We start from the raw sequence: 23,287 nt of genomic DNA on the forward strand, positions 1-23,287 counted from the left end.
ATTGACGCTGGCAGAGTCAATGTCAATTTAAAATGTCTTCATGTTGGTGGGCTAATACTGGAAAAATATGGTCATGGTTCATGATTAATTCTATCATAACTTCCATTTTTAGAGACTTTTTCATTATGCTGGTAATGTTAAGCGTTGTTCAAGCGAGGAGCAGTCCTGTGGAAGATTGATACTGCATAGCTGGGCCGTTCCCCGCTGGCCAACCATGCGGTATCAATAATCCTTAGGAGGTCTTTAGGCCAACTAAGAAGAAGAAGAAGAGTTGCAATTTCAGCATACCAGCGGTGTAAAATAGAGTCAGACAATAGACGAGCTTTACTTACGTAGCAGCCTGAGACCGCCTTAACTGCCGTTTTTTTTGTGTCTCATCAACCTGGAACAGCATTTCGGTACAGGAGCAGGAGCAGCTGAATTAAATACAAACAATGTCTTTTTTTTATTAACACGTTACTTTTAAGTTTCTTTGTTTCCTGTCTTTGCTTTGCTTGTATGTTATTCGCACATTTGCATCCTATTTTGCTGTGACACATTTTGCTGTACGATCCGTGCTGGGTACCGTACCCTTATGTTCCATTTCCATACCTTTGTGGTGGAATGGTTTGCTCAGAATGGGAACATCTTTCACTTGTTTGTTTTTTTGTTTGCTTCTTTTTGTTTGATACCGTTAGACAGTGTTGTTTTTTCGTTTGTTTGAATAGTTGAATTTGGGTTTGGAATTGTGTAGTCAATGATTATACACTACGACACTAAATGTCCGTTAGCTGAATGATGTCCTCACAATCTAGTGGAATTAGTTCCTTTCGGTTGTCCGGTTTGCTTTTGCTTGTTTGTTTGAGGTTTTACTTTGTGGGCATCACGCTTTGTTTTCGTCCCCGTTTTGCTATTTACTGTTGAGGGAAAACAGAAGAAGGTTCTGTTGGAATTACTTAGTACTGGCTCCACTATTGGCTACTTTTTTTTGGTTTTTTATATTGTTTAACGTACATCTCAATTATTATTTGATCGGTTTTGTATCTATGCTTGCCCAGCTTCCAGACAGCAATGCCCGTCGTTCACGCCTCCTCCTTCTAGTTAAATCTATATCCTCTTTGCTCTTAGTTTTGTAATCAATCATAGCTGTTTCTTTACATGTTTTTTAACAGAAACATTCATTCTATCAGACACAACGAGATGGTTTAACCTTTTTTGCCGTCTTTGACCCATTTACTTCCGTGTTCGGTTCACACATTTATACGGTTTGTTTTTTGTTATTATACATATCTATTTATTATTACCTACAATATACCTTACGCATGTTCATGCATACGCAACGCCAATTGGACTCGTTCAGTGGGTCCGCGGTGCGCGGTTCTTCCACCAGCGTGGGGCCCACATTTGACTTCACATAACTATAATTAAAAGTTGTTGCTAATAGTTGTTGTTCTGTTCGATTTGCTTTTACCGCGTACAGTTCGTGTAGGGCAGTTGACTTTGTATTTACGGTGTGTGCATTAGTGCTTTGTTTGTTGGCTTTTTTTGTTTTACTTTGTTCGTCGTGTGTTTGCTTACAAGTACTACGGGTTCCCCTGCTTTAAGGTTTTTTTGTTTCGTTTTTGTATTGTGTTTGTGTAAAAATTTGCTTTTAATTTTGATCACCTTTTTGTTTGTTTGTTGTTGTAGTTCATGTCTTTTTTTCTCATCTCTCACCTTTAACTATCAGCTTTCAGGCTTGGTTCGCACATCCTATCCTAGTCATAATTGTACACTGTGGGCCGAAAAACGATATGCCGAAACGGTTTGCTGTATGGTGTGATTGGTTGTTGTCCTTGTTATTGCATTTGTTTTGTTTTTCGCAGCAGGTTGGATCTTAATGCCGATTTTTTTTTAATCAAAATTAAATTTAAAATCAAAATGTGGTTTTACAGGGTGCGCTAGGAAAAATAAAATGCAAAATTGATTAAATATTACCTTGGGATCAATTTGGGCCAAGAGTGACTTAGTAGTGGATAAAGGTATTTGGAGGCCCCGAGTGGAAATGCAGTTGAGGCCCCTCTAATTATGTTAATAGAAGACTTCTATCGCCGACGAGGCCCTCCTAAACAACGAAGTCCCGAGCGGCTGCCATTGGAGTGACTTAGTTTATCAAATAAGTACTACTTGTACATATTCGAATAGTTACAGAACAAATTGTGATGAAGTATGCAGTGGTTCTGAGTTTGCTGCTCGCCTAGAACACTTTCATTTAAAACAAAACTCTCTATGGGTTGGTCCCTAAAAAAGAGGACATTGGTCTGAGTTTACTCAAAACTTGATAAAATCTGTCCATAAAGAACATGCTCTGGGTGCGTAGATGCGACAGCGGCGCCAGTCTTCACACGGCAGGACCTGGGTTCAAATCTCAACTGGGCCGTTCCCCCATAGTGAGGACTTACTATCCAACTATGCGGTATCATTAAGTCTAGTAAGCCAGAAATGGCAGGCATGACCTCAATGAAGGCATGGCAGGCATGAAGTCATGGTCGTCAAAGACCGTGGTCGTTAGGCCAAGAAAGAAGAAGAAGAGGAACATGCTCCCTAGCGAGTAAGTTGCATCAGGAAACATGCTTTGGAAGCCGATATCTCCAAAAAACCTCTGCGGAGATTCATCAACTGCTAGAGGCTGATTAAGTATTCGTTTGATTAAAAAACGTTTAAAGTATTTGCGTGTGGCATATTTGATAAAATTGATTTATGTGTTGAAGAGCGAACGGATAATTCGGTTCTCTATCGAAAAGCTGTTTAGTACCGATGCTGTCTCCAGTAGCAGCACCGATCCCTTCATCCGACAAACATGAGAATATTCCCAATAATTATAAGTTTAAGATTCATGCAAAAAATTAGGTTGCTGTTCCGATGTTTAGTCCAATGGTTTGAATTATCCTCTGTTATTATTGGTGATTGTGCTAAAATTTTCTGCGCATTAGAAAACCATTTAAACATTTTTAAAGAATCAGATTGAAGGCATGGATGAAGGCCAACTAATCTTAATAAATAAATTAACTGGTCAAACTATTCTGAAAATGTTATCCTACAACAGTTGTCGACAACGTTTTAACCTCTTTTGACCCATTACACCTCCGGATCTCAACCCGTTAGGTGGGCTCGTGCAGCTAGTCACACATTTGGCAGTCGATGTCTGAGGATTACAAGGCGTTATGCTATTTATTAAGGGATAGGACTTCCTGATAGGAATTTGTTACTTAAGACTTTTCTAAGATCAACTCAATATAAACACAAATGAAGAGCAAACAAGAGTGAAGTTTAATTCCTCTGGTTGGATTGGATTAATATACAATTTTCCGTCCAAGATCCCGCCCGGTGTGGTTGTTGTGGTGATGTCTGATGCTTAAATATTCATGTCATGGAAGTTGGTATAATTTGCGCCGCAGGGGACGATGCTATGATATACGTTCTATCGCTTTAAATATGAGTCTGACTGCGTGTTTTTGCACTCACCTATTTCCCCTCTACATACTGAATTGCTGTGAATAGGCTTGGGTTTTGCTCATCAATAAATTCGTACAGTTCGATGTTTGGCCTTCTAACGGTTAATCTACCGGGTTTCCACGCTCACACTCACACAAACACACACACTGGTTTGGCTACGATTGGATTAAACTAACTTTATCTTATGTAACGGTGTAATTATTTGTGCATGAGCCTTCTCTTCGTACTAGCTCCGTGGTGAATTATGTCCGCCGTATGCGGATGGACATAGGCTTTTTTCTTGTCTTCTTCCCACTAATCTATGTCAGTGTATCTCCTGTATGACCACGACTAATCGACATATAAATTCCTGACTTTCGAAGGTATATAACAAGGTTACTTAGTAGTAGTACAAAAAAAGGAAACTCTCAAATTCACACACGTAATAAACCAACATCCGGAAGACCGGACAGCACGATCACCCTCGTCTGTCTGTGCCAACTGATTGAGTTCTGGTAGCAAAAGAAAGGTACCGCACACCTTACGGCGTGGATACAAAAACGTATTGCTATAAAAATTGAAGTAGCAAATCGTAGCACTAAATAATACTGTTTACTTGTAACTATTATTTATCCCCAGATTCCACTTGCGTGGGGGGCTGGGAAGTTCGATCGATCCATTGGCACAATAGCCGCTAGTAAAAAATATTTTAAAACAACCTATAAAACTCGCCAACAGGTAAGGTATATCTGCACAATGTGACTATTGGGGTTTTGTTTTTCAAAACAGTATTCGCTGACTGTGGTTTGGTTTGCAATGTATATTTTAAAGTAGTTATCGTGTCTATGTTATGCTAATGCAAGGAGCGCGAAGAAAAAACCGTTGCACATATGCCGTTGATCTACCATCTACTGTACGCACAAAGTTTCCCTCGCTCCATCGCGTTAAGAACCAAGACGAGATCAGATCAAGAATGGGTCTTTGTGTAATGCGTTTTTTTTTGTCCTAGTCTACGTAAGGATGTCTGCTAGCATCATCGCATCGCATCGCAAAGCCTGATGCGGTCGGCCATTTTGTAAATTTGATTGTGGTTGTACACCTCTCGCGCTCGCTGGTACCCGCTCTGTCGAACAAATCCTTAGTCCCCGGTGTCCCGTGACCGCCAACCGTCCCCTGCCAGCCCACAGGACCCGCGGGCAAAACACATATATTTACTGCTGTAATGCAAGTGATTCCGCATGCCGGATCGTCCATGCACCCTGTCTAATTGCAGCGGAGTTTCAAATTCAAAGGGATTGACTACGGCTGCCTGCACTAAATGGCATCATCCGTGCTGGATGGATGGTCCAACAGCACTGGCCCGTTACACAGCTAAGGAACATAACAGTTGGGCCCAATGATATGGGCTCGTTTGATGTGAGCCCAATGACTTGTGGCTCGTGCTTGCCTGCTACTTTACGTCCGAGGAATCGTACTACGTAACTGCTGCTGCGTTCTTTTTAAAAAGTTGAGAGTGTAATGAAAAGTCAGTCTTTATACACAGATTACAAAATCCTTGCAATAGTACTAGAAGTAGTTGTAGTTAGTAGTAGTAGTAGTTGTAGTATTACACTGTACTCATTACCCTTCGCCATTGCCGTGTGGTGTGATTTTGCCGCACTGCGACACTACCTCCTCTGCTTGGGTACTCATTGGATGTGTCCTAGTATAAATAAAAGGCTCCCCAAATAATTGGGATTAAGAAGGGAAAGCATAAAGTCATTTCAAACATGCCTGGAGCTCGAAAGATAACGGGCCAATTATATTGGGTAGTAATCATTAGCAATAGTGGTCTCTACACCGATAACGTAGTTTAAAGCTTGTTGGACTTATACAGTAGGTACGAAGGCAACGAATAAGAGCCGAAGGAAGTACTATTGGCACACGCGTTATCAGATTTTGTTTTTTTGTTGTTGTTGTAAACAGACAGAAAACACATTTGTTGCCAGTTTAAAAAAGAAAACACTCACACACACGCACACATACACAGTGAGTAGTGCCCCTTGTGACTGTGACGCCCCTACAATCGTCTACGTTAGTTCGTTAGGTAAGATTTAGTTGACACTAGCCTAGCCTAAGAAAGGGATGATCGTTGCATACACTAGCGCTGCACCCGATCATCCTTTGCAATCTCTTACCTGTGTTGAGAGTTGTTGTTAGTGTATATGTAGTGCAAACTTTCGTTTAGTGTATATAAAACATTATCTAGTTTTGATTGAGTGCTCCACCAAGCACACGGTTGTATATCGGTGGTAGCAACCGGGAAATAGTGTGCGTGTGTGTGTGTGTGTGGTACAAGGTCACTGTCTAATGAGCTACTAAGAAGGGTGATGCATTGATGGCACGCTAGAAGTTCCGCTCATTCCTTATCTCCTATACCTCCTACCCGACGTGCCGCTTGTGCGCTACCTAGAAACGGTTTCTGTCTCTTCGTTTTGATTTTTAACGGGGGTTTCAACTCCTGCCAGCACTGCTTTATACTGCGATCGAGTAATCGGAAGGGTGACCGGTCGCATTGCCGCCACCGGTGCCGCTCATGATGCTACCCACGATGCCACTGTTTCCGTTGTTGTTATTGTTGTTGTTGTTGATGCCACCGCCGCCGCCATTGTTGTTGTTGTTGTTGCTGCCGGTGCCGGTGCCGTTCCCGTTCGGTCCACCGGTAGCGCCGACAGCAGTGCTGTTGCTTGCGTTCGGCCGCGACCAGAGCGATGAGCGCATGCCCAGCTTAAGCTTCTTGATCGTGTCAATGTCACACTCGGCCTCGGACAGCTCGATCCGGTCGGGTGTGCCTCCCTCGATCGGCACCTGATGGAACAGCGGACCACCGCCCGGTGCACTGCCGTCCGGCAGATGGAGCGGTGTCAGCAGCGATCGCATCGTACCCCGGGGCATGTAGATGTGATGCGTTTGACTTTGACTTTTGATCGGTTGTGTGTGGGTTTGAAGATCGCGACGCAAGTGTAAAGAGTGGGGTTTCCGAATATTGCACATCAGAATGGGGTCAGTTATTTCGTTCATTTTTTGTTTTGGTTTGGTTTTGATTTCAAGATTCAGTTTTTTTCGTTTAGCCATAGCAGAAAGCGCATTTAAAATCGTTAGGTTTTTGATTATTTATTTTTGAAGTTTTTTGAGAGATGACGCAACAACAAACAGGTGATGAGTAGGCAGTAGTAGTAGTAGTAGTAGTGGTAGTAGTAGAAGTAGTGGTAGAAGTTGTAGTTGTAGTAGTTGGTATCGAAACCGAGAAGAAGGTAGAGTCGTTTTAGTGATCTATTTGCTATTGCGGGACGAGCATATATTGTAGGGGTTTGATGATGAAGAGGGATGGTGGTGGTGATCATGGTGAAGGATGTGTATACTTTTGTTTTGTTTTTTTTGCTACTGTATTTTCTGGGCAAGTGACACAGGTGTGTTAGTGACGATAGGTGGCACTGTGTTGATCGTATCCAACTACATCTTAGCTCTAGCTAGGATTTGCTCTGGAGGCATCAGCCTCTTTTTTTTGGCCATTGTGTTGCTTTTGGTTTCGTCAATCGGTGCCCTAGCCCTTTTCCGCGGATAATTTTTTTATGACACAGCATCGGCTCTACTGCTGCTGCTGCTGCTGCTGCTACTTGTACTCTAATGTGATAACAGAATAACGTTGCCTAATCAGTCGACTAACATTCGATTTGGTTTCGAATTTGGCGGATTTCTCTTGTGCAGCTCTATGTGCATAGTTTTCAACAAACGTTCAGCGCCGTGCGGCTCCGTTTCTTGTGCAGCGCTGGGCGTTGTGGCCCAGCGCGCACTCACACGCACACCCATTTCATCAACAGTTGGGAGACAGACGAGAGTTGGTGGAGCCGATTGTTCTACTACTGTGTATGGGGCGAAACTGGGACGGCATGCGGGGAAGCTGTATCGGGACGTTATCGTTCTGGCAACTACTACGGGGTGACGCTAGTGGTGACTGAGCTTTGGAGGGCTTGTGTCTTGGTGTGGTGTTAGTGTTATGAAGGTGAAGATGATGGTACCTTGAACGGCCACGCCGAGGTAACGACTTTTGTTCGGACATCGGCGATAAATCGGACGATGTGCTCGATTGCGTGCCGTGATATATGAGACCTGGAATAGAACGCATATAGTGGTTCGGGTTATAGCCGTGGTCGCCTGGGCCGCCCGCTGCCACGTCCAGTTCCTTACTGTGCTTCATCTTCGCGTCCAGCTGGTTGGACGATTCGGTTCGGCTCGACGTTAACTGATCGGGGTCCGAGTCGGACTCCTCGCTTTCGGGTTCCGTTTTGCGCGAGTGTCTCCGGCGGCCCTTGGACGAATTCTGCAGCGAAGTACACGGGAAGGAAAGGGGTTTCGGTTAGCTTTCGGTTCATCCAGCCAGCCCTCCCACGGTTCCCATCCGTGCTGGTTGGTTATAGTGTACGGTGTTGCGCATGCCACTACTGCGCCTGACCATGCTACGCCCAACGCAAAACGACAAACTAAATCGGGGCCGGTATGGCGCTACAAAACTTAAGCCATTAAAACAACCAAAAACAAAACGAAAGGAGCGCTTGGGGATGGGAGCGTTGGAAGCAGACACGACCGTCCGCTACTGTTTGAGTGTTTGAATTTGAATTTCTTTGGGCGGAGAGTTGACGGGTGGTCAGCAGGAGTTTGGATGGGATCTCGAACTCATTAATCGTTAACGACAAATTAAATCCAACACAAAACCCATGTAACCGAAAGCAAGAAGCCATTCAATTGCCAATCAGTGTGTGTGTGTGTCTGTACGTGTACGTGTTTATGTCGGGATAGAAGAAGTAAAAAAACGCACAATATTGTAGTATGGTGATTGATTGTGAAGTCTCAGTACCGCTGCTGGTGGTGGCGAGGCGCAACCCTCGGTCATGGCGCGTTCATGGTACATGAAGGAATGGAGCAGTGTGTTTGCTGGTCCGCTGTGGTGTGGTTGGGCGAGCGTGCTGGCCTCCGAAAGCTGGAACGTAGCGTACGGAGAGATATCCTCCGATGTTTCTAAAAGCAAGAGAGAGAGAGAGAGAGAGTGAGTGAGAGAAACCTTAGCAATTGAAGTGATACAGGATCGATTTCGGAAGGGTTAAGCAAATAACATCTAATATTATCGATTGCTTTAAAGGGTGACATACCCTAAACACAAAGAAGCATTACAGGATTTACTGTACTTACCTGGTATTTTATCACCAGCTTGCAGCGCTACCTTATGAATCGTAGCATAGTAGCGATCCCGCTGAGCGTCGGTCGTTTGCTGGCTTTCCATCGTGTCTTTTCGCTGGCGACCTCTTTGACCTGAGCAAATAGTACGATTTGCATTTACAACATTTCATTGCCACTCAGCAAAGTCTTAACGGATACTTACGATATTTGTAACAAACTACCGTAAACGCAATGCAAATGATGGTGGCGGTGATGGTGATGATGATCGGTATCAGGAGTTGAATATTGTTATAAAAAATTTGAGAACGATGTCCTCTTTGTACTAGTTCTGGTGGTGGTGGGTCTGAAAGCAAGGGACATCAAAATTAGCCAATTCCGAGAAGGCTTGTCAGGGCTTCTGTTTGCATTTCGCAGTACCTCCGTCTTTGGTGAGCGTCCAGAACGTATATTCGGCATTGGTCGAACCGGCTACGTTGTGTGCCTCCATCTTTAACCGGTACATGGTCGACGGCAACAGTCCGGACAGTGTGAAGCGTCGCTGAGGTTTGAGCGCATTCGATACCAGGTGCCACTCGTCATCCAGCCCGGTCGAAACGGAACGGTACTGCAGCACGAAGTACATGATCGGACAGCCATTGTCGGGCCACCCGTTCAGTCGCAGCACCACGGACGTTGAGTTCGGTGCTATCAGTACCGAGTCGGGCGGTATGCCCGGTGGTTGGCCTTGCGTTTTTACGTTCAGCGTGGTGCTGGCGGAGGACGAACCGATCTTGTTGTGTGCCACCAGGTACACCTGATAGGTACTGCCACAGAACAGTCCCTTAAGATCGTGGCTGGAGGCGTGCCGGGACAGTTGCATTTCCTCGAGATTCCCGTGCACTCGGCGGTAGTGGAGCGAGAATGCCGTGATCGGTGCATTACCCGTCGAACCGATCTTCCAGTGCAGTAGAATGCTGCTCGACGTTGCACTGGTCACGTACAGTACCGGCGGTCCGGGAGGAACTTGTACGAGCAGATTGTGGGTCAATCGGTCCGTGCCGATACCGTTGTCCACCTGGCAGGTATAGTTACCGGTGTCACTTGTCTGCAGCATCGTCACGATAATTTCGCCCGAATCGAGCAGCTGAATGTTGTGCTGAGTGCCGGGGCGTAGCAGTGTGTCACCCTTGAACCATTCGCGTCTCGGTTGTCCGACGGCCATACAGTTCAGTGATGCGGATGACTTCCAGGGGCGAATGGTAAGTCCGCCGAACGAGACGATCTTCGCCGGGACACGGTTTGATGTGAGCTGTGACACGACTCGCGAACTCTTGCCTTCACCAACGCGCGTTGAAGCCGACACCCAGAACTGGTACTCGGTGTGGCTTTGCAGTTGTTTCGCTTCGAAATGGTGCTGGTGCGCCTGCAGATTCCGTTTGTCGTTGTTCAACTCTTCCCGCCCGTTAACGGCTCGCATGTAGAGGTTGTACTTGGTTATGATGCCGTTTGGATCTCGCGGCGGCAACCAGGACACGTACAGCGATGACGGTGAGCTGATTGCGATCTTGATATCTGCCGGTGCTTCCGGAGCATCTTCGTCCGTGTGGCAGAAGGACGGGGGAGAAATCACACCGTCTCCCATGCGCGTGTATGCCAGCACCTGGATGCTATAGTTGGAGAACTTCCGCAAGTTTGACAGATGGATCGTCAGCGAGGTGGTCTTACGCGTTTCCATCTCACCACTACTGATGGCATCCTCGGTGGCACACTCGTAGAACACTTTGTAGCCCTGCAGCAGTCCGTTCGTATGGTGGGCCTGTGGCGGTTGCCAAGACACCTGAATCGATGTGGAACTCTGCGCCATACAGCGGATGTCCTCTGGCGGTTTGCTCGGCACATCTTCCATCGTTTGGGCGGTGACCGGTTCGGAAAGTGGGCCCGGTCCAACCTGATTGAATGCTTGCGCAACTATCGTGTAGCGCGTGTACTTTGCCAAATTGCCCAGCAATAGCTCGCCCGTACCGTCCTCACCATCGCCCGAGATGGAGGTGAAGTTGTAGCTGTTGGTGGTTGCGTGCATCGAACGGTAACCGATGTTGTAGCCCTGTATTTCGCCGTGCCGCAACTCGTACGACGGTGGCATCCAGCTGATAAGTATTTCGGTGGAGGAGATTGGTCTAGCGCCGAGATTGAGCGGTGGTCCAGCCGGGCGTTGCGGGTCCGTTTTGATGAACAGTTCCTGGCTCGGTGAGCTGCGGCCGGCTGGCCCTTCGGCGATAATTCTGAACACATAGTTGGTCGCTGGTTTGAGGTTCTCGATGATGGTCGAGTAGGCGGGCGGATCGGATATCTCGATGTACTGCCACTGGCGATCGATCTCACGGTACTCGACGATGTACTTGGACACTTCCGCCGCGTCACCACCGCGCGGTTGCCACTTCAGGTTCACCACTCGGCTCGAGACGGTGGCGGCCTCGAGCGAGGACGGTGGTTGCGGTGGTTCCTGTACCTGCAGCTGTACCAGCTGCTGATCGCGACCGTAAAGATTGCTGGCCTGGCAGAAGTATGCGCCACTGTCGCTGCTATCCACGTTCGATATTTGCACCTCGGCCGAAATTCCTTCCGGTGTGGCGTCTTGCTTTATGGAGACGCGATAGTTCGTCGATGGGTTCAGTTCGTGCTTCCCATTGCGCAACCAAACGACGTTGATTGGTTTGTCCCCTTTCACCTCGCACTGCATGATCGCCGTGTCACCCTTCTTCACGGTGACCATCTTGGATTGGCCGGCGAAGTAAGGGGAAGCTGCAAAGAGGCGGAGTGTCATAAAAGTGAAAAGATGAGCCATTGACAGATGTAAAGTTAAAAATGATTCTATAAGAAAGATGATCCGCTCTTTCATTGTTTCTTAAGCTCTACAATCCTTGGAAGTTCTGATCTGATTTCTAATAAGATTTGATTTGATGGGTTTTTTTGTAATGTAAATATCGGTAGTGCAGATGTTACTATTTACAGATCTATATGAGGGTAAATTAAGCAAAAAAGCGGAACTGGTTCAGGACGATTCCAAAAACAAATCGGAACAGTTCCTGAAATGTTGGAACCATCCAGAACCGTCGGAACCATTTGAACCGTCTGGAATCGTAGTCGTCAAGTGTTCGTGAGTGTGAGTCCACCTTTGGTAAACTTTGGTAAACCTTTGGTAATTTTAAAACGTTGTCTGAGTTGATAATATTCATGATACTTCACGTTGACCATGAGGATGATGCAGGACTGTATTGCTTGCGCGATGTATCATGGTGAACTGTATTGCTGTTCTGGACGGTTCCGCCGGTTTCGATGGTTCCAGACGATTCCGAACGACTCCAGGTGAAATCTGCGACTCTATTCCGTGAAATTGGAATCAAAGTTAATCCTGCCGGATCTGGAGTGGAACCGGTGGTGCATTGCAGATGATCCACCACTAGTTCTGAGATGAACTAGTAATGCTCGAACCATTTCTGGGGGATGAATAGGACAATTCACTGGAAGAACATGACAAAATCATCTGCTCAAGAGTCACTGCTTGCCATTGTTCTTCAATCTAAATTGTATATTTCATGTCGATCAGTGTCCAGAAATAGTTCAGACATTTCTAGTATATCACAAAGATCCTGTATCTTATAAATGCAGATTTGCACTACAAACAAAGTGACTACAGTGCATTCTCGTCTCCAAATGTAGATAAATGTTGCGTGATGCTTCCATCAGATGAAATTATTAGCAACCACCAGGGCAATACTCACAGTTGACCTTAAGCTGAATCACTTTCCCGATGCCGGTGCCAATGCCGTTGTTTGCCTGACAGAGATAAAATCCCTCCCTGTCTTCCTTGACGTGCTGCAGCAGCAACGACCCGTTGGCAAGCAGCTTCGTGTACGGTCGTTCCCGTACCTCCTCGTAGTCACCGGATTTGCTTCCTTAAGGCGTTGAAAAAGAAGTCAAGTCAGCATGGAGGCAGCGGCAGAGGGTGCGCAAAATAAACACAGATTACGGAATGGACGGAAGAGTGAAATTGAGTTATAATGAGTTCCCGGTGTATTTTGCCCACCCTTTTTAATGCCCTTCCCCCTACATTCCCTAGGCAGTCCGCAAATTTGTACGCACGCCTTGGGCAGTACTTTGGTTGGCCAAAAAGGGGGTGAATGTGATGTTGATGGAAGTGATTTACGAGCACCGACCCAAACCTCTAGCGCTAACAAACCTAGCTTGCTTGTTGGGTACTAGAGAGGGAAGCCGGGAAACTCCGGGAAATGCTGTCCCATACTTGACGACCCCGAGGAAGACCGCACGAAAAAAAAGGAACACGAGACCTTGATCGTCCCAAATCACTCACCTGTTGCTTTCTTCCAAAGAATCGTCGGTACGGGGACACCCTGAGCCTGGCAGTGAAGCATAATATGGCGGTTCCGTTCGACACTCACGTCCGTCGGCTCGACTACCCAACGGGGTGGAACTGCCGTGGTAGTCGTACACCGTGGAAAGTAGGGCGATTTTATCCGTTCCATTGAGTTTCGGGTTTTCGGTCGGTGTGGTGGTCGTCGTCGACGTCGTCGTCATTCGGTTCGGGAGGTTATATCGAAGGAACCAAGAAGCGCGCAGGGTGGCCGCCGTCGAGTTTCAAGGTAAGTGTTCGGGGTAAAAAATGACACAACCCGTGTACGTACGTTACCGAGTTGGGAAGAAAAAGAGAGCGAGAAAGAAAGAAACCCCAGCCGGTACCAGCGCGAGGTGATGCCGGTAAGTGGCGGAAAGAAAAGTTTATCGTTAGTCGATGGCGAGCAGGAGAAAAGTTTTTGCCGTGGCAAAAGTTGTTCGTAGATTTTCGATCATGTTTTTCTCGGGCAAATGGTGCAAGGGGAGTATATTCTTTTCGGGGAGTAGGACTGGGAAGAATGGTAAGTGGTTACAGGCAGGCCGGGACACTGTCGATCCGGCCGATGGCATAACGGGCGGGAATGGTTTGCTTTGGCTTTTGTTTATTGTTGGTTGGCAAAGTGGTAGTGATATATTTTGTTAAATATTGGGTACAGCAATACTTCTAATTCCGACCAGTGTCGGCCGGTAGCGGAAGATTAGTGCAGGTGCGGTTTGTGCGGGTGCAATAAATGGCGCTGACTGCTATTTTGCCTCTGCTCGCTAGCTATTACGATATTTGAAAGCGAAACAAAAAATCATAAACACGCAAAACACACAGCCACATAGGCAGAAAAGCCTCTCGGAAGATGGCTCCGGATAAGCGAAACGGAAAATAAACGAATCGAAACTTTTGCTTCCCTCTCAAGTATTATGACATATTCAAAGCAAAGCTACAAGTGTACTCCGTTTGTTTTCTCTTGATCGGTTTGACATCTGTTTTAGGTTTTTTTGCTGGTGTTGTTGCTCGTCTCGCCTCTCGAGCCAGACAAGCCCTTGTGAAACTTTCTTGGCTGGCCCGAATGGGTGGCGAAAAGTTGTTCTTTACGGTATTAGCACTGCATGAGAATGTCATAAACTTGATAGGGTAGAGTGGCACATCCATTGGCGAGATGTGGGTTGTGCTATTGATTTCTAGACTGTAATGGAGCTTCGGACAGCAAGTTTGGTGCGTTACGAACACGTTTTTTTGCTATTCGTGTGTTTGGACGATTTCACCGTTAGTAGCACGAGGGGAATATGATCTAGACATCAAATCATATTAAACTTAACAATTATAACATAGAACAGATTTAAAATAAATGCTGATCATCATTGATACATTAGTATCCAGCAGGGAAAGCAATTGCCGTGAAAGGATAGGGAAATTAATCTATGTAATGTCATAACCATTCATTTATTTACTTTGAAAGCAAACAGGCAACATACTGAACCGATAACGGTAAACGCTGTTTTTTACGACATTAAGTGGTTTATTCTTCGCGTGGTAGCATTCGTTCGGCACTGTGCAAGAGGTTGTTCTACGTGTACAGTGAAGTATTTTACGAGTTACAGTTATGGCAATTTCCTACAACAGGCGAGGTTATGTTCTTGGGGACGTAAGCATATAGTGCAGCAGGCTGTTATTTCACTAAAAGCTCTAGCTCTAGCTACCATCGTTCGATATTTGATGGACCACATTAATTGAAAATATGAGGAAATTATGGAGTATTTTGTAGCGGTCAATAGTAGCTAAGTGAAACAGAAATTGCAATATGTATTCAATATAAATGCTAAGGCTTTGAAACAAAATAGTCTCGTTGATCCCTGATGCAGTCATATAGAGGTTGTGTATTCTTGTTTATTTTTGTTGTAAACGATAAATAAACAATTTTTAGTGTTTAAAACGATGTATTAGGTCCCATGGCTGAAAATATCCGTAAAGTAACCAACATTCTGTTAAACTACTGGGCACCTCCATTTTATTATTTTTATTTTTAAGTAATCGATTGAGCTTGAAAATATATAAAATACTATGAGGTTTATTCATGATTTTAAGCAATGATTTGAACTCCAATATTGGCATTGGCTCACATCTTATTAAAACAAAATACAAAATTTGTTTCATCGCATACGAATATCTGGCTCAGAAATGTAATGAACACGAGACTTCAAGGGGATTAGATTAGGAGAAACAGCATGGTCATTTTAATGCGTCTATAAATAAACAAAATTAAAGTTCCGATTTGGCAGCACCATGTAAAAGAAACGATTCAGACGATTTTTAAAGCTTGTTGTTGCTAAGTTGCAGTTGTGTGTGTGCTTTATCCGTTGAACAGTCATATTAAATGTATTCAAAAAAATTTACAACATAAAATATCGTCACATGTAACCAAAGAGTGTGTACTGCAGTCCAAGATCAATATTTGTCTACTCAACAATTTCATTGCCAAGCTTTTTTTTTACCGAAAAAAGCTTTAACAAATGAACTGCTTTCTGAGACACCCATGTTGTAGGCTACGTTGCCAAGTATGTTTAAAACATTGAAATATATAAGAAACGGGGCGGTCCGGTGGTCGAGGCTATAACGGCGCCGGTCTTTTGTTTTTGAAAACAGCACATAACTGCACACAGCTTAAAAAGGAAAATTTTATTCTTATATTAACTGTTACATCCTCACAGATTACGGTTCACCATATTGCAACATCGATATTTCTTACAGAGCTCGAAAGAGATAAGAAACACCAGGCGTCTCCACTGTTGCAGATTATTTCATATCATTTTTCAAAATTAGTAGCATAGATATTACTTTTCATGAAACACCTAATGGTGCACAGCCCAATTGTGCTAAGCATTATTCTGATATTTTAACTGATTATGGACTACCATAATGCTTGATCGATATTTGTTGAACAGCTCTAAATAGAGAAAAACACCAGGCGTCTCCATTGGGGTGGTTTATTCCATATCATTTCGAAAAAATGAAAAATGACAATACGGCGTCAAGCCGTCATAATAAATGAATAATAATAATTTCGAAAAAATTAAAACAGAATTTATTTTACAAAATATTAATCTGGAATTCTGTACACATGACCTAAAATCACTTTTGCATTTTGTTATTTTACTACTGTACATACACTGATTAAGGATCAGCAATGTGCATAAAAAATCTCTAATTCAGCTTCTGCTGTTAGCTGTTTCACATAGTTTAAATAAATAGAACTATAACAAACATTTCCAAGTTGTGTGTGTGTACAGTGTGGGATGGTGGTGCGTCCGTATTTTATCAGCATGAAAATAAAAATTTCCGTACAAACGAACCGGTTTGATGACCAACCGCTAACTGCAAGCAGCAAAATTGCACCATATATATATTTGTGGTTTGGCAGCGCGCGTCGGAGCCACACTCGTGCGAAGCACCGTTAAAGGCTCCGTTCACTTATCACGTACAGCCAAACAAAGCGTGAAAATCATGAAAGAAAGTCAAACAAAACAGGCAAATGATACACCGGGACGCTTGAATGGATTTCAACGGGCAAATGAAAAATGGGTGAAAACGGGTGAATGCAGGGAAAATATAAGAAAACAAAACAGGGTGGAAAAACCTATCTCTTTGGTGCACACGTACACACACATACACACACACGCGCGCGCCTGCTTTCATCCTGTGCTGTTCGATCGATAACTTTTCATGACGCGTTTGTTCTTCGCTGCATTCAAGTGCAGTTGGGCAGAAATGCTGTGCCATAGCAGATAAAAAAAACATGATGCACCAACGCACACACAGCAGAGAACAGCTTGGTATGGGTGTGGCTTTAGCGGAAAGCCCGCGGTGCATTGGCGAACCATCGAGAGACGTTGAGAGTGCATTTTTATGCGTCGTGCGTGCTTGCGTGCGTGAATTTTCGATCCATTAGGTAGCGTAAATGCAGACGAATATCGAAAAAGATAGAAAAAAGGGGTATACATAAGCGCCCGCCCGGAACGGAACAGCCATCGATAGCGAATGAATGTGGCACGATTGGTCGATTGGAAGAGCGTTCCACGCAGCAAAGTGGAAGAGGTAGAAAATGGTTTGAAAAAAAAAACAGCAATCATGCACTGTACCGCGCTGGTATAGTATCGCAAAAGCAGCTGCAGCAGCAGCCAGCCCGGGAAACACAGGGCAGCAACCATTCGTTGGAAGCAGGGGGTTTGTTTTATTAATTTCTGACTAATAATGGGGGATATTAGCAGGGATTATTGATTGTTATTACTTGTTTTTGTCGCGCTGGTTTTGTCGCGGTAGTGGGTCACCCCGGGACATTTAGTAATGCTAGCTGCAAGGGTAATAGGCGCGTGGTTAGTGAGAATTGGCAGTAAGAGAATCGCAATTTCCATAGGTTATTCAGTGTTATGTTCGATCTAATATTAGCTTCATTTAGCGGGAAATAACTAAAACACTTAACGCCGCTCAACGCCGCCAACGCCATGTGATAAGAAACACCAGGCGTCTCCACCGTTGCAGATTATTTCATATCATTTTGCAAAAAGAAGCAGTATGTTTTTCATGAAATTAAAGCCAATCAGCCAAATTATGTCAAGTTTTATTGTGTCATCTCAACTGATTAAAGACTGCCATATTGCTTAATCGATATTCGTTGTAGAGATGTGAATAGAGAAAAACACCAGGCGTCTCCATTAGGACGGTTTACTTCCGTGTTATCTTCGATCTTTCGATTATATGATATTAGTTCAGTGGGAATTGACTAAAAAATTCAACGCCATCAACAAATCAAAAAGTGGAAAATAAAAAACCGGCATCGCCGAGAGAAAATCCTGCCAAAGGAAATGCATCTACTAAAACGCGCAATGAAACGTCATTAATAAACGGGAGCCAATTGAAAACAGGACAGCCGCAGCGTTGAAGCGTGTAATCGATTTTGTGCGTTCCCTTTTTTAAGTGGTTTTTACTTCACTACCGGGACCGGCTGCGTGTGGAAATCGGTTTGGTGTGACTTTTTGTTCTATTAGCCGATAATTAATACATGCCTGATTGAATTTCAAAATAAATAAATGCTCATTAAGCAAAGGTTTGGGGAAGCGATATGTGGGGAACGGGAACCGAAAAACAGACAGCTCAATTTCACGGAAGTGTTGAAAGCTCTTCATGGAGCATGGAGTAATGGGGGAGATAAAGAAAAAAATTCAAAAATTGCTCAGCAAAATTATTTACTCGTTGCCAGCGTGAGTTGGACCGAGATTAATTATTAATCAAAAAGCATTCGGAACAGATGATAAATTATTCCTTTATACCCTACGTAAATATGTGTACATATAAGCTATTCACCATTTACTGCAGCAGCACGCACCGCAAAAAATCTTCCTTGTACTTCGATTTTTACAGCCATCTTTTTAATTAAGGAAATTGGTTCAGGGGTTTGGGTTTTTTTAGGAAAAAACAAAATGCTGAAGTTTAAAGAATGAAAAAGACATTTGATTAACTAAGTGCCAGGTATAATTGTTTGGCTCCCTGACAAGGAAGGAGAATAGCAAAAGCTTTATATTCATTTATGCTGTGGTTATCAATACTAGGTGCAATAGGAGGACTTTGTGCCATACAGCAAACATATACACATGTTTTGTTATAATCGTTTTAGCGAGTGTGTAGTTTTCTATTAGCTTTGCTTTATCTAATTCTAATCATTTTACGGGCCTTTCATATTTAACTGAAAACTACACGATCGCTAAAGACGCTGGTGACGGGGGGAGGGGGTGCATATGCATCGTACAGACATAGGGAAGATATAGTAATAGTAATGTGCAAAGATATGTGAAAGGTGAAGAAAGTCAACACAAAAAAAAACATGAAAAGTGTGCGAAAATAGAAAGAGATAGAGAAAATTTTGGTGTAAAAGGAAATTTGTGACAGATCGAGGGTGAAAGAGAGAGAGAGAGACAGCGAGATGTAGCAGTGAGGAGTGATCGAGTGATTTTTGCAGTTATACATGTAAGTTTAGGATCACTGGTGGTTGCATCGGTAAAAGTGAACAAACAGGCAACGGAGCGTAGCTCAGGTTTGAGCTCCCTTTTTTCACTATTTACCCGCCCGGGAAAGTTCCCCGGAACGATGGCTGAGTTGGGCGTGCAGATTTATGTCACCAGCTTTTGGGTGGGTCTTTTTTTGCATTTTTATTTTGCTATTAATTTCAGGAAACGATTGCCACCGAAAAACGCAAATTTGTCCACACACACAAACAAACTCCAGAGAGAGAGAGAGAGAAAAAAACCACTCATCGTCAGTCAGCGAAATGTAAGAGCTGAAAATAAAAACCTTGGTTGGGGTAAACTCCAACCAAACCAGCACAATCCAACAACCATGCAATGGTGGGCAGCAGAGATGGCAAAAAAACGGACGATAACGGATGATATTTTCTCGTGCATTTTCCGATGTTAAGCTTCCTGTACGGGTTTTGCCTCCCTAGGCTAGCTGGCGAGCGTACGAGGAGCGGCTCCAATTTAGCGGGAATCTCACCGTTGATGATTAAAAGCCGCCTATTTGCTGTGCTGGCAGAGTTTTACTTTCGCAACGAAGCGGATGGATGGTACGGTGATGCCGCAGAGCGACAGCCAGACCCGTCAGCTTTCCCTCTGTATGCAGTTTTTTAAATTTATGCATCACATCATCCCCCGGGTGCCATGGCGAGGAGGCAGCCGCGGCAGCAGCCCGGATAGATTCATTAGAGGTTGTGTGTCATTATAATGACATCGGCCGGGTTTTTGCTGCTCGCGGGGACGGAAATAATGGCAGTAACAGTCTCTGCTTAATCAGCAGTGAGCGAGCAGGTAGCTACGGGTCGGTGACCGATACGGATAGAATGTATCCTGTTAGGAAAATTAAGAAACTGCATCAGGGGGGTAGCTGAGAAGTGTGTAAGGCCCGGGCTTTATTCACTGATACCGATGCAACCGAATCATAGCGCTGGAGGTGGAGGTTAATGTAAGCGACACACGCGGTGCAATTAAACGATCTGTCTGAGCTTTGTGGTGCTACGAAGCAATCGCCAACCGGAGTTGGGAGTGTTTTCCGTCGACCCCACTCGAGGGCACATCGAACAGTGCGGTGCGATGGTTAGTTTTCTGGTTAGGCTTCTTGGCAGCTTCTTGGCAGCAACTACGTGGGCGAGGTGGTGCGTTGCAACACTGAGGCGGAGGGCGATAGGGGTGGGGGGTGGGGGTTGGAAGCGTGGGGTGAGGGGGAGGAAGAGAGTGCGAGGTGGCGTGCGATGGCTGGAACGGATACCGAAACCGAATTTGGTTGGAATTTCGTATTCGCGTAATATTGTTGTGCTTGTTGGCGCGGGCTCACAAAGAAAATGAAACAACAAAAGCATTACACACTCACTCGCGCGCACACACACACATAGAGAATAAAAGAGTGTTGTTTTTTCTGTAGTTGGGATATGTGTATGTCTTTGGCGTCGATTGGCGAAAACAGTCTCTCGCTTTTTTTCGTGGTTGGAAACGAGAAACCGAAAAACAAAAACTGAGAAAAGATCAGCAACATAAATGCAGACATACACACACATACATACAAACACATATACCGGACGGGATAAGACAAAAGCAGATTTTTGCTGGATATAGCTGATAACTTTACTTTTTTTTGTGGGGGGAAATACCGAAAAAAAAGGCCCGGGCAGTTGTTGTTGTTTTGCAGGATGTATTTCTTGAGAGTTAGCTTCGTTATTTATAATTCTACCATGTCTGGTAGATACACACACTTTTTTTTCTTATGTCGAGTCGAGAACTTTTTACAAGCACAGTCGTTGCCCGAGTCACGCGTTGTGCGTACTGGAAACATTTTGCGTATCTTGATTTTCCTGCGAAACTCAGATATTTCATTGAAACATCGTTTATACTACGAATTAAGAGATCGAGATAATAGTTGCTGGTTCCAATGAAAATTTAAAACTGTATGTATGAAAATCTTCTGATTTACATGTGTTTCATAAATATGATTAAACATTGCAATACGGCCAGGCCGTTCCTTACGAATAAAAAAAAAATCCCGGAAATAAGGTTCTCTTTCACGGTTCTATTGGTAAATTATTCTAAACAATACGGCCGGGTCTTTCTATCAAAATAAAAATATATATTAAATTATTCCGGTGTTTGTACAATATTTAAATTTACTTTTAAATTCATTTTTTTATTATCATGCAGCGGACCGCTGCTTTTAACGGGGTTTTTTAAATTAAAGAATTTTATTCACGTCATAAACTTTAAGTGCTATTAAATTTTTAAATCGCTTATTTCCAAATCCACGTAATTTGAGACAACCCGCGTAGCTCGGGTAACGACTGTAGTTTATTGTTGGCAAAAATAAAACTATCCACCGAAATGAAGCGTTCCAGAGAGAGAGAAAACCCCACAACCGTTAAGCGATTCTGTCGCATCGCGGTTTTAGTGGAAATTTCGAAATTGCTTAGCTGACCAAAAACTGGGGCCAAAAACAAATATTCTTTGCCTCTGCTTATTGCTTCACAGCTGGATAAAGAAAACAAAACAAGAGAGCAAGTTTCACTGCAGGCTGTGTGCAGTTTTTGCTTGCAAAAGACAAGATATTACTGCTGCTTGAGAATTGGCATTGACAAAAAAGACATGGGTTTTTATGTGTGTGCTCGTCAGTTGGTTTACTTACTACGCCGCCACTATCAAAACAATCGGGTTGAACGATGGTTTCGGTGAAGTGAAACTCAATTCGTACAAAGAACGTTTCACGACAAATAGGAAGAGAAACATGTTTGCTACACGAAAGAAACATATAGAGTTTTTTTTTTATCGTTATTTAACATTTATGGACCACGCTATGTTTACCATAAGACAAACGAAACGGAAATAAACGAACAAGAAAATTTGGAAGGCACAACGTATAAATATACATATATATTTAGCAAAAGACTGTGTGTTTCATGTTAAAAGCTGTGTTCTAATACTACGGGCAGGTACATTTAATTGTTAGCGAGTTTGGATGTTTTCGTTCGTGACCAATCGGTCATTTTAACGTTGTATAAAACAAACTTAAAGTAACGTAAACAAATTTAAAAAAAAGTAAAGTTGAGGATTTTCGTTACAGGTATGATATGGCGCTACGGAACAGAATCTGGAACATTTAATTTAACGTTGAAGGAGAGCTGTTTTCGCTTAAAGTGTTGAGCTTTGTCCGTAATTTTGTTGACCGTTTTTTAGCAAAAGTAATTTAACGTTGCCACGGCACAAATTCGCATCCAAGCACCATTTCCAGCCAGTTTAGCGATGGATGAGTTGGACTATAACAATGGTGTTAAGTGCATAAATATATATATGTATTTAGTCGGGAAAGGTTTTACTGTGTGTTACGGTGCGGTAAGGCCAAAAAACACATTCCATTGCAAAAGCTGGACACATCAGTCAGGTAATCGAACGTGAAGCGTAGTTACAGTAGCGGCAGTGCAAAATGGCGTGGATTTTACTGGTTAATAATATTATTGTTGCAGGATTATTATATTAGGTGCCTGGAGATCGTTTGCTTGGTGGTGAAGCCAGTGAACAAACACACACACACATGGTAAAAAAGAAGACATTTCGCAGGAAAATAAAAACAAGAACGAAGGAACATTTAGCATTATCGGGAGTGCTTCAAACGAATTGCATACAAGGTGGTCAGCTAATACGGCAATACAGTGGTGGTGGTGTTATTGCTAAAGTAATTAGTACAAAAACAGGGTAGCGTTTGTGGGGTTTCTGATGGGTTTGCGGAGGCCTTCTGTTCCAAATTCTAAAACTGAAAAACCGTTGCAGATTTGAATACCAAAAACCCAAAAACGAGAAAAGAAAAAAGCGATAAAATAACTCAAACCGGGTGCATTAACATTCGCTGGTGCTCTTAATGGCAAATAAGGTTGGTGAAAACTTATATACGCTCATAGCAATTACTTAGCTTTAAAATAAATAAATAAAAATAAATTTAAATTCATTTAAAAAATCCCTTTTCCAATATTTTATGCAAAAGACAAAGTCGTATTAAGATGGTCAACATTTTCCAGAGTTGTGTTAGAACACAGCTTTGCAGAGTGTAAGTGTTTATTTGGTTGTGTGAACGAACGGAAACGAACAGAAACGCATCGGTGCTATAAAATTATAGCAGAAATAAGAAAATCAGAAGCTACTTAAACTTGGAAACAAT

At 43.6% G+C, this 23,287-nt stretch overlaps 1 protein-coding gene across 4 annotated transcripts in view; it reads right to left on the reverse strand.

The window, feature by feature from the left end:
- Positions 1-421: 421 nt before the first annotated feature.
- The window catches only part of LOC118511903 (Down syndrome cell adhesion molecule-like protein Dscam2), a 117,695-nt gene continuing 94,829 nt past the window's right edge, over positions 422-23,287 (reverse strand). Inside the window, exons 12-20 of one of the 4 annotated variants that reach the window (XM_036055538.1) lie at positions 13,019-13,138; positions 12,429-12,602; positions 9,085-11,448; positions 8,870-9,010; positions 8,680-8,799; positions 8,309-8,508; positions 7,681-7,813; positions 7,512-7,602; positions 422-6,412 (exon numbers count right to left, since the gene is read on the reverse strand). In XM_036055538.1, coding sequence (XP_035911431.1) covers positions 5,968-6,412; positions 7,512-7,602; positions 7,681-7,813; positions 8,309-8,508; positions 8,680-8,799; positions 8,870-9,010; positions 9,085-11,448; positions 12,429-12,602; positions 13,019-13,138 — 3,788 coding nt within the window. In that variant the 3' untranslated portion in view covers positions 422-5,967. Of the gene's footprint in view, positions 6,413-6,579; positions 7,814-8,308; positions 8,509-8,679; positions 8,800-8,869; positions 9,011-9,084; positions 11,449-12,428; positions 12,603-13,018; positions 13,139-23,287 lie in introns of those variants that run through there. The other 3 variants (XM_036055537.1, XM_036055536.1, XM_036055539.1) reach the window with 3 other exon arrangements.

Source organism: Anopheles stephensi, chromosome 3 (assembly GCF_013141755.1).
Source record: "Anopheles stephensi strain Indian chromosome 3, UCI_ANSTEP_V1.0, whole genome shotgun sequence".
In the NCBI taxonomy this organism is placed as follows: domain Eukaryota; kingdom Metazoa; phylum Arthropoda; class Insecta; order Diptera; family Culicidae; genus Anopheles; species Anopheles stephensi.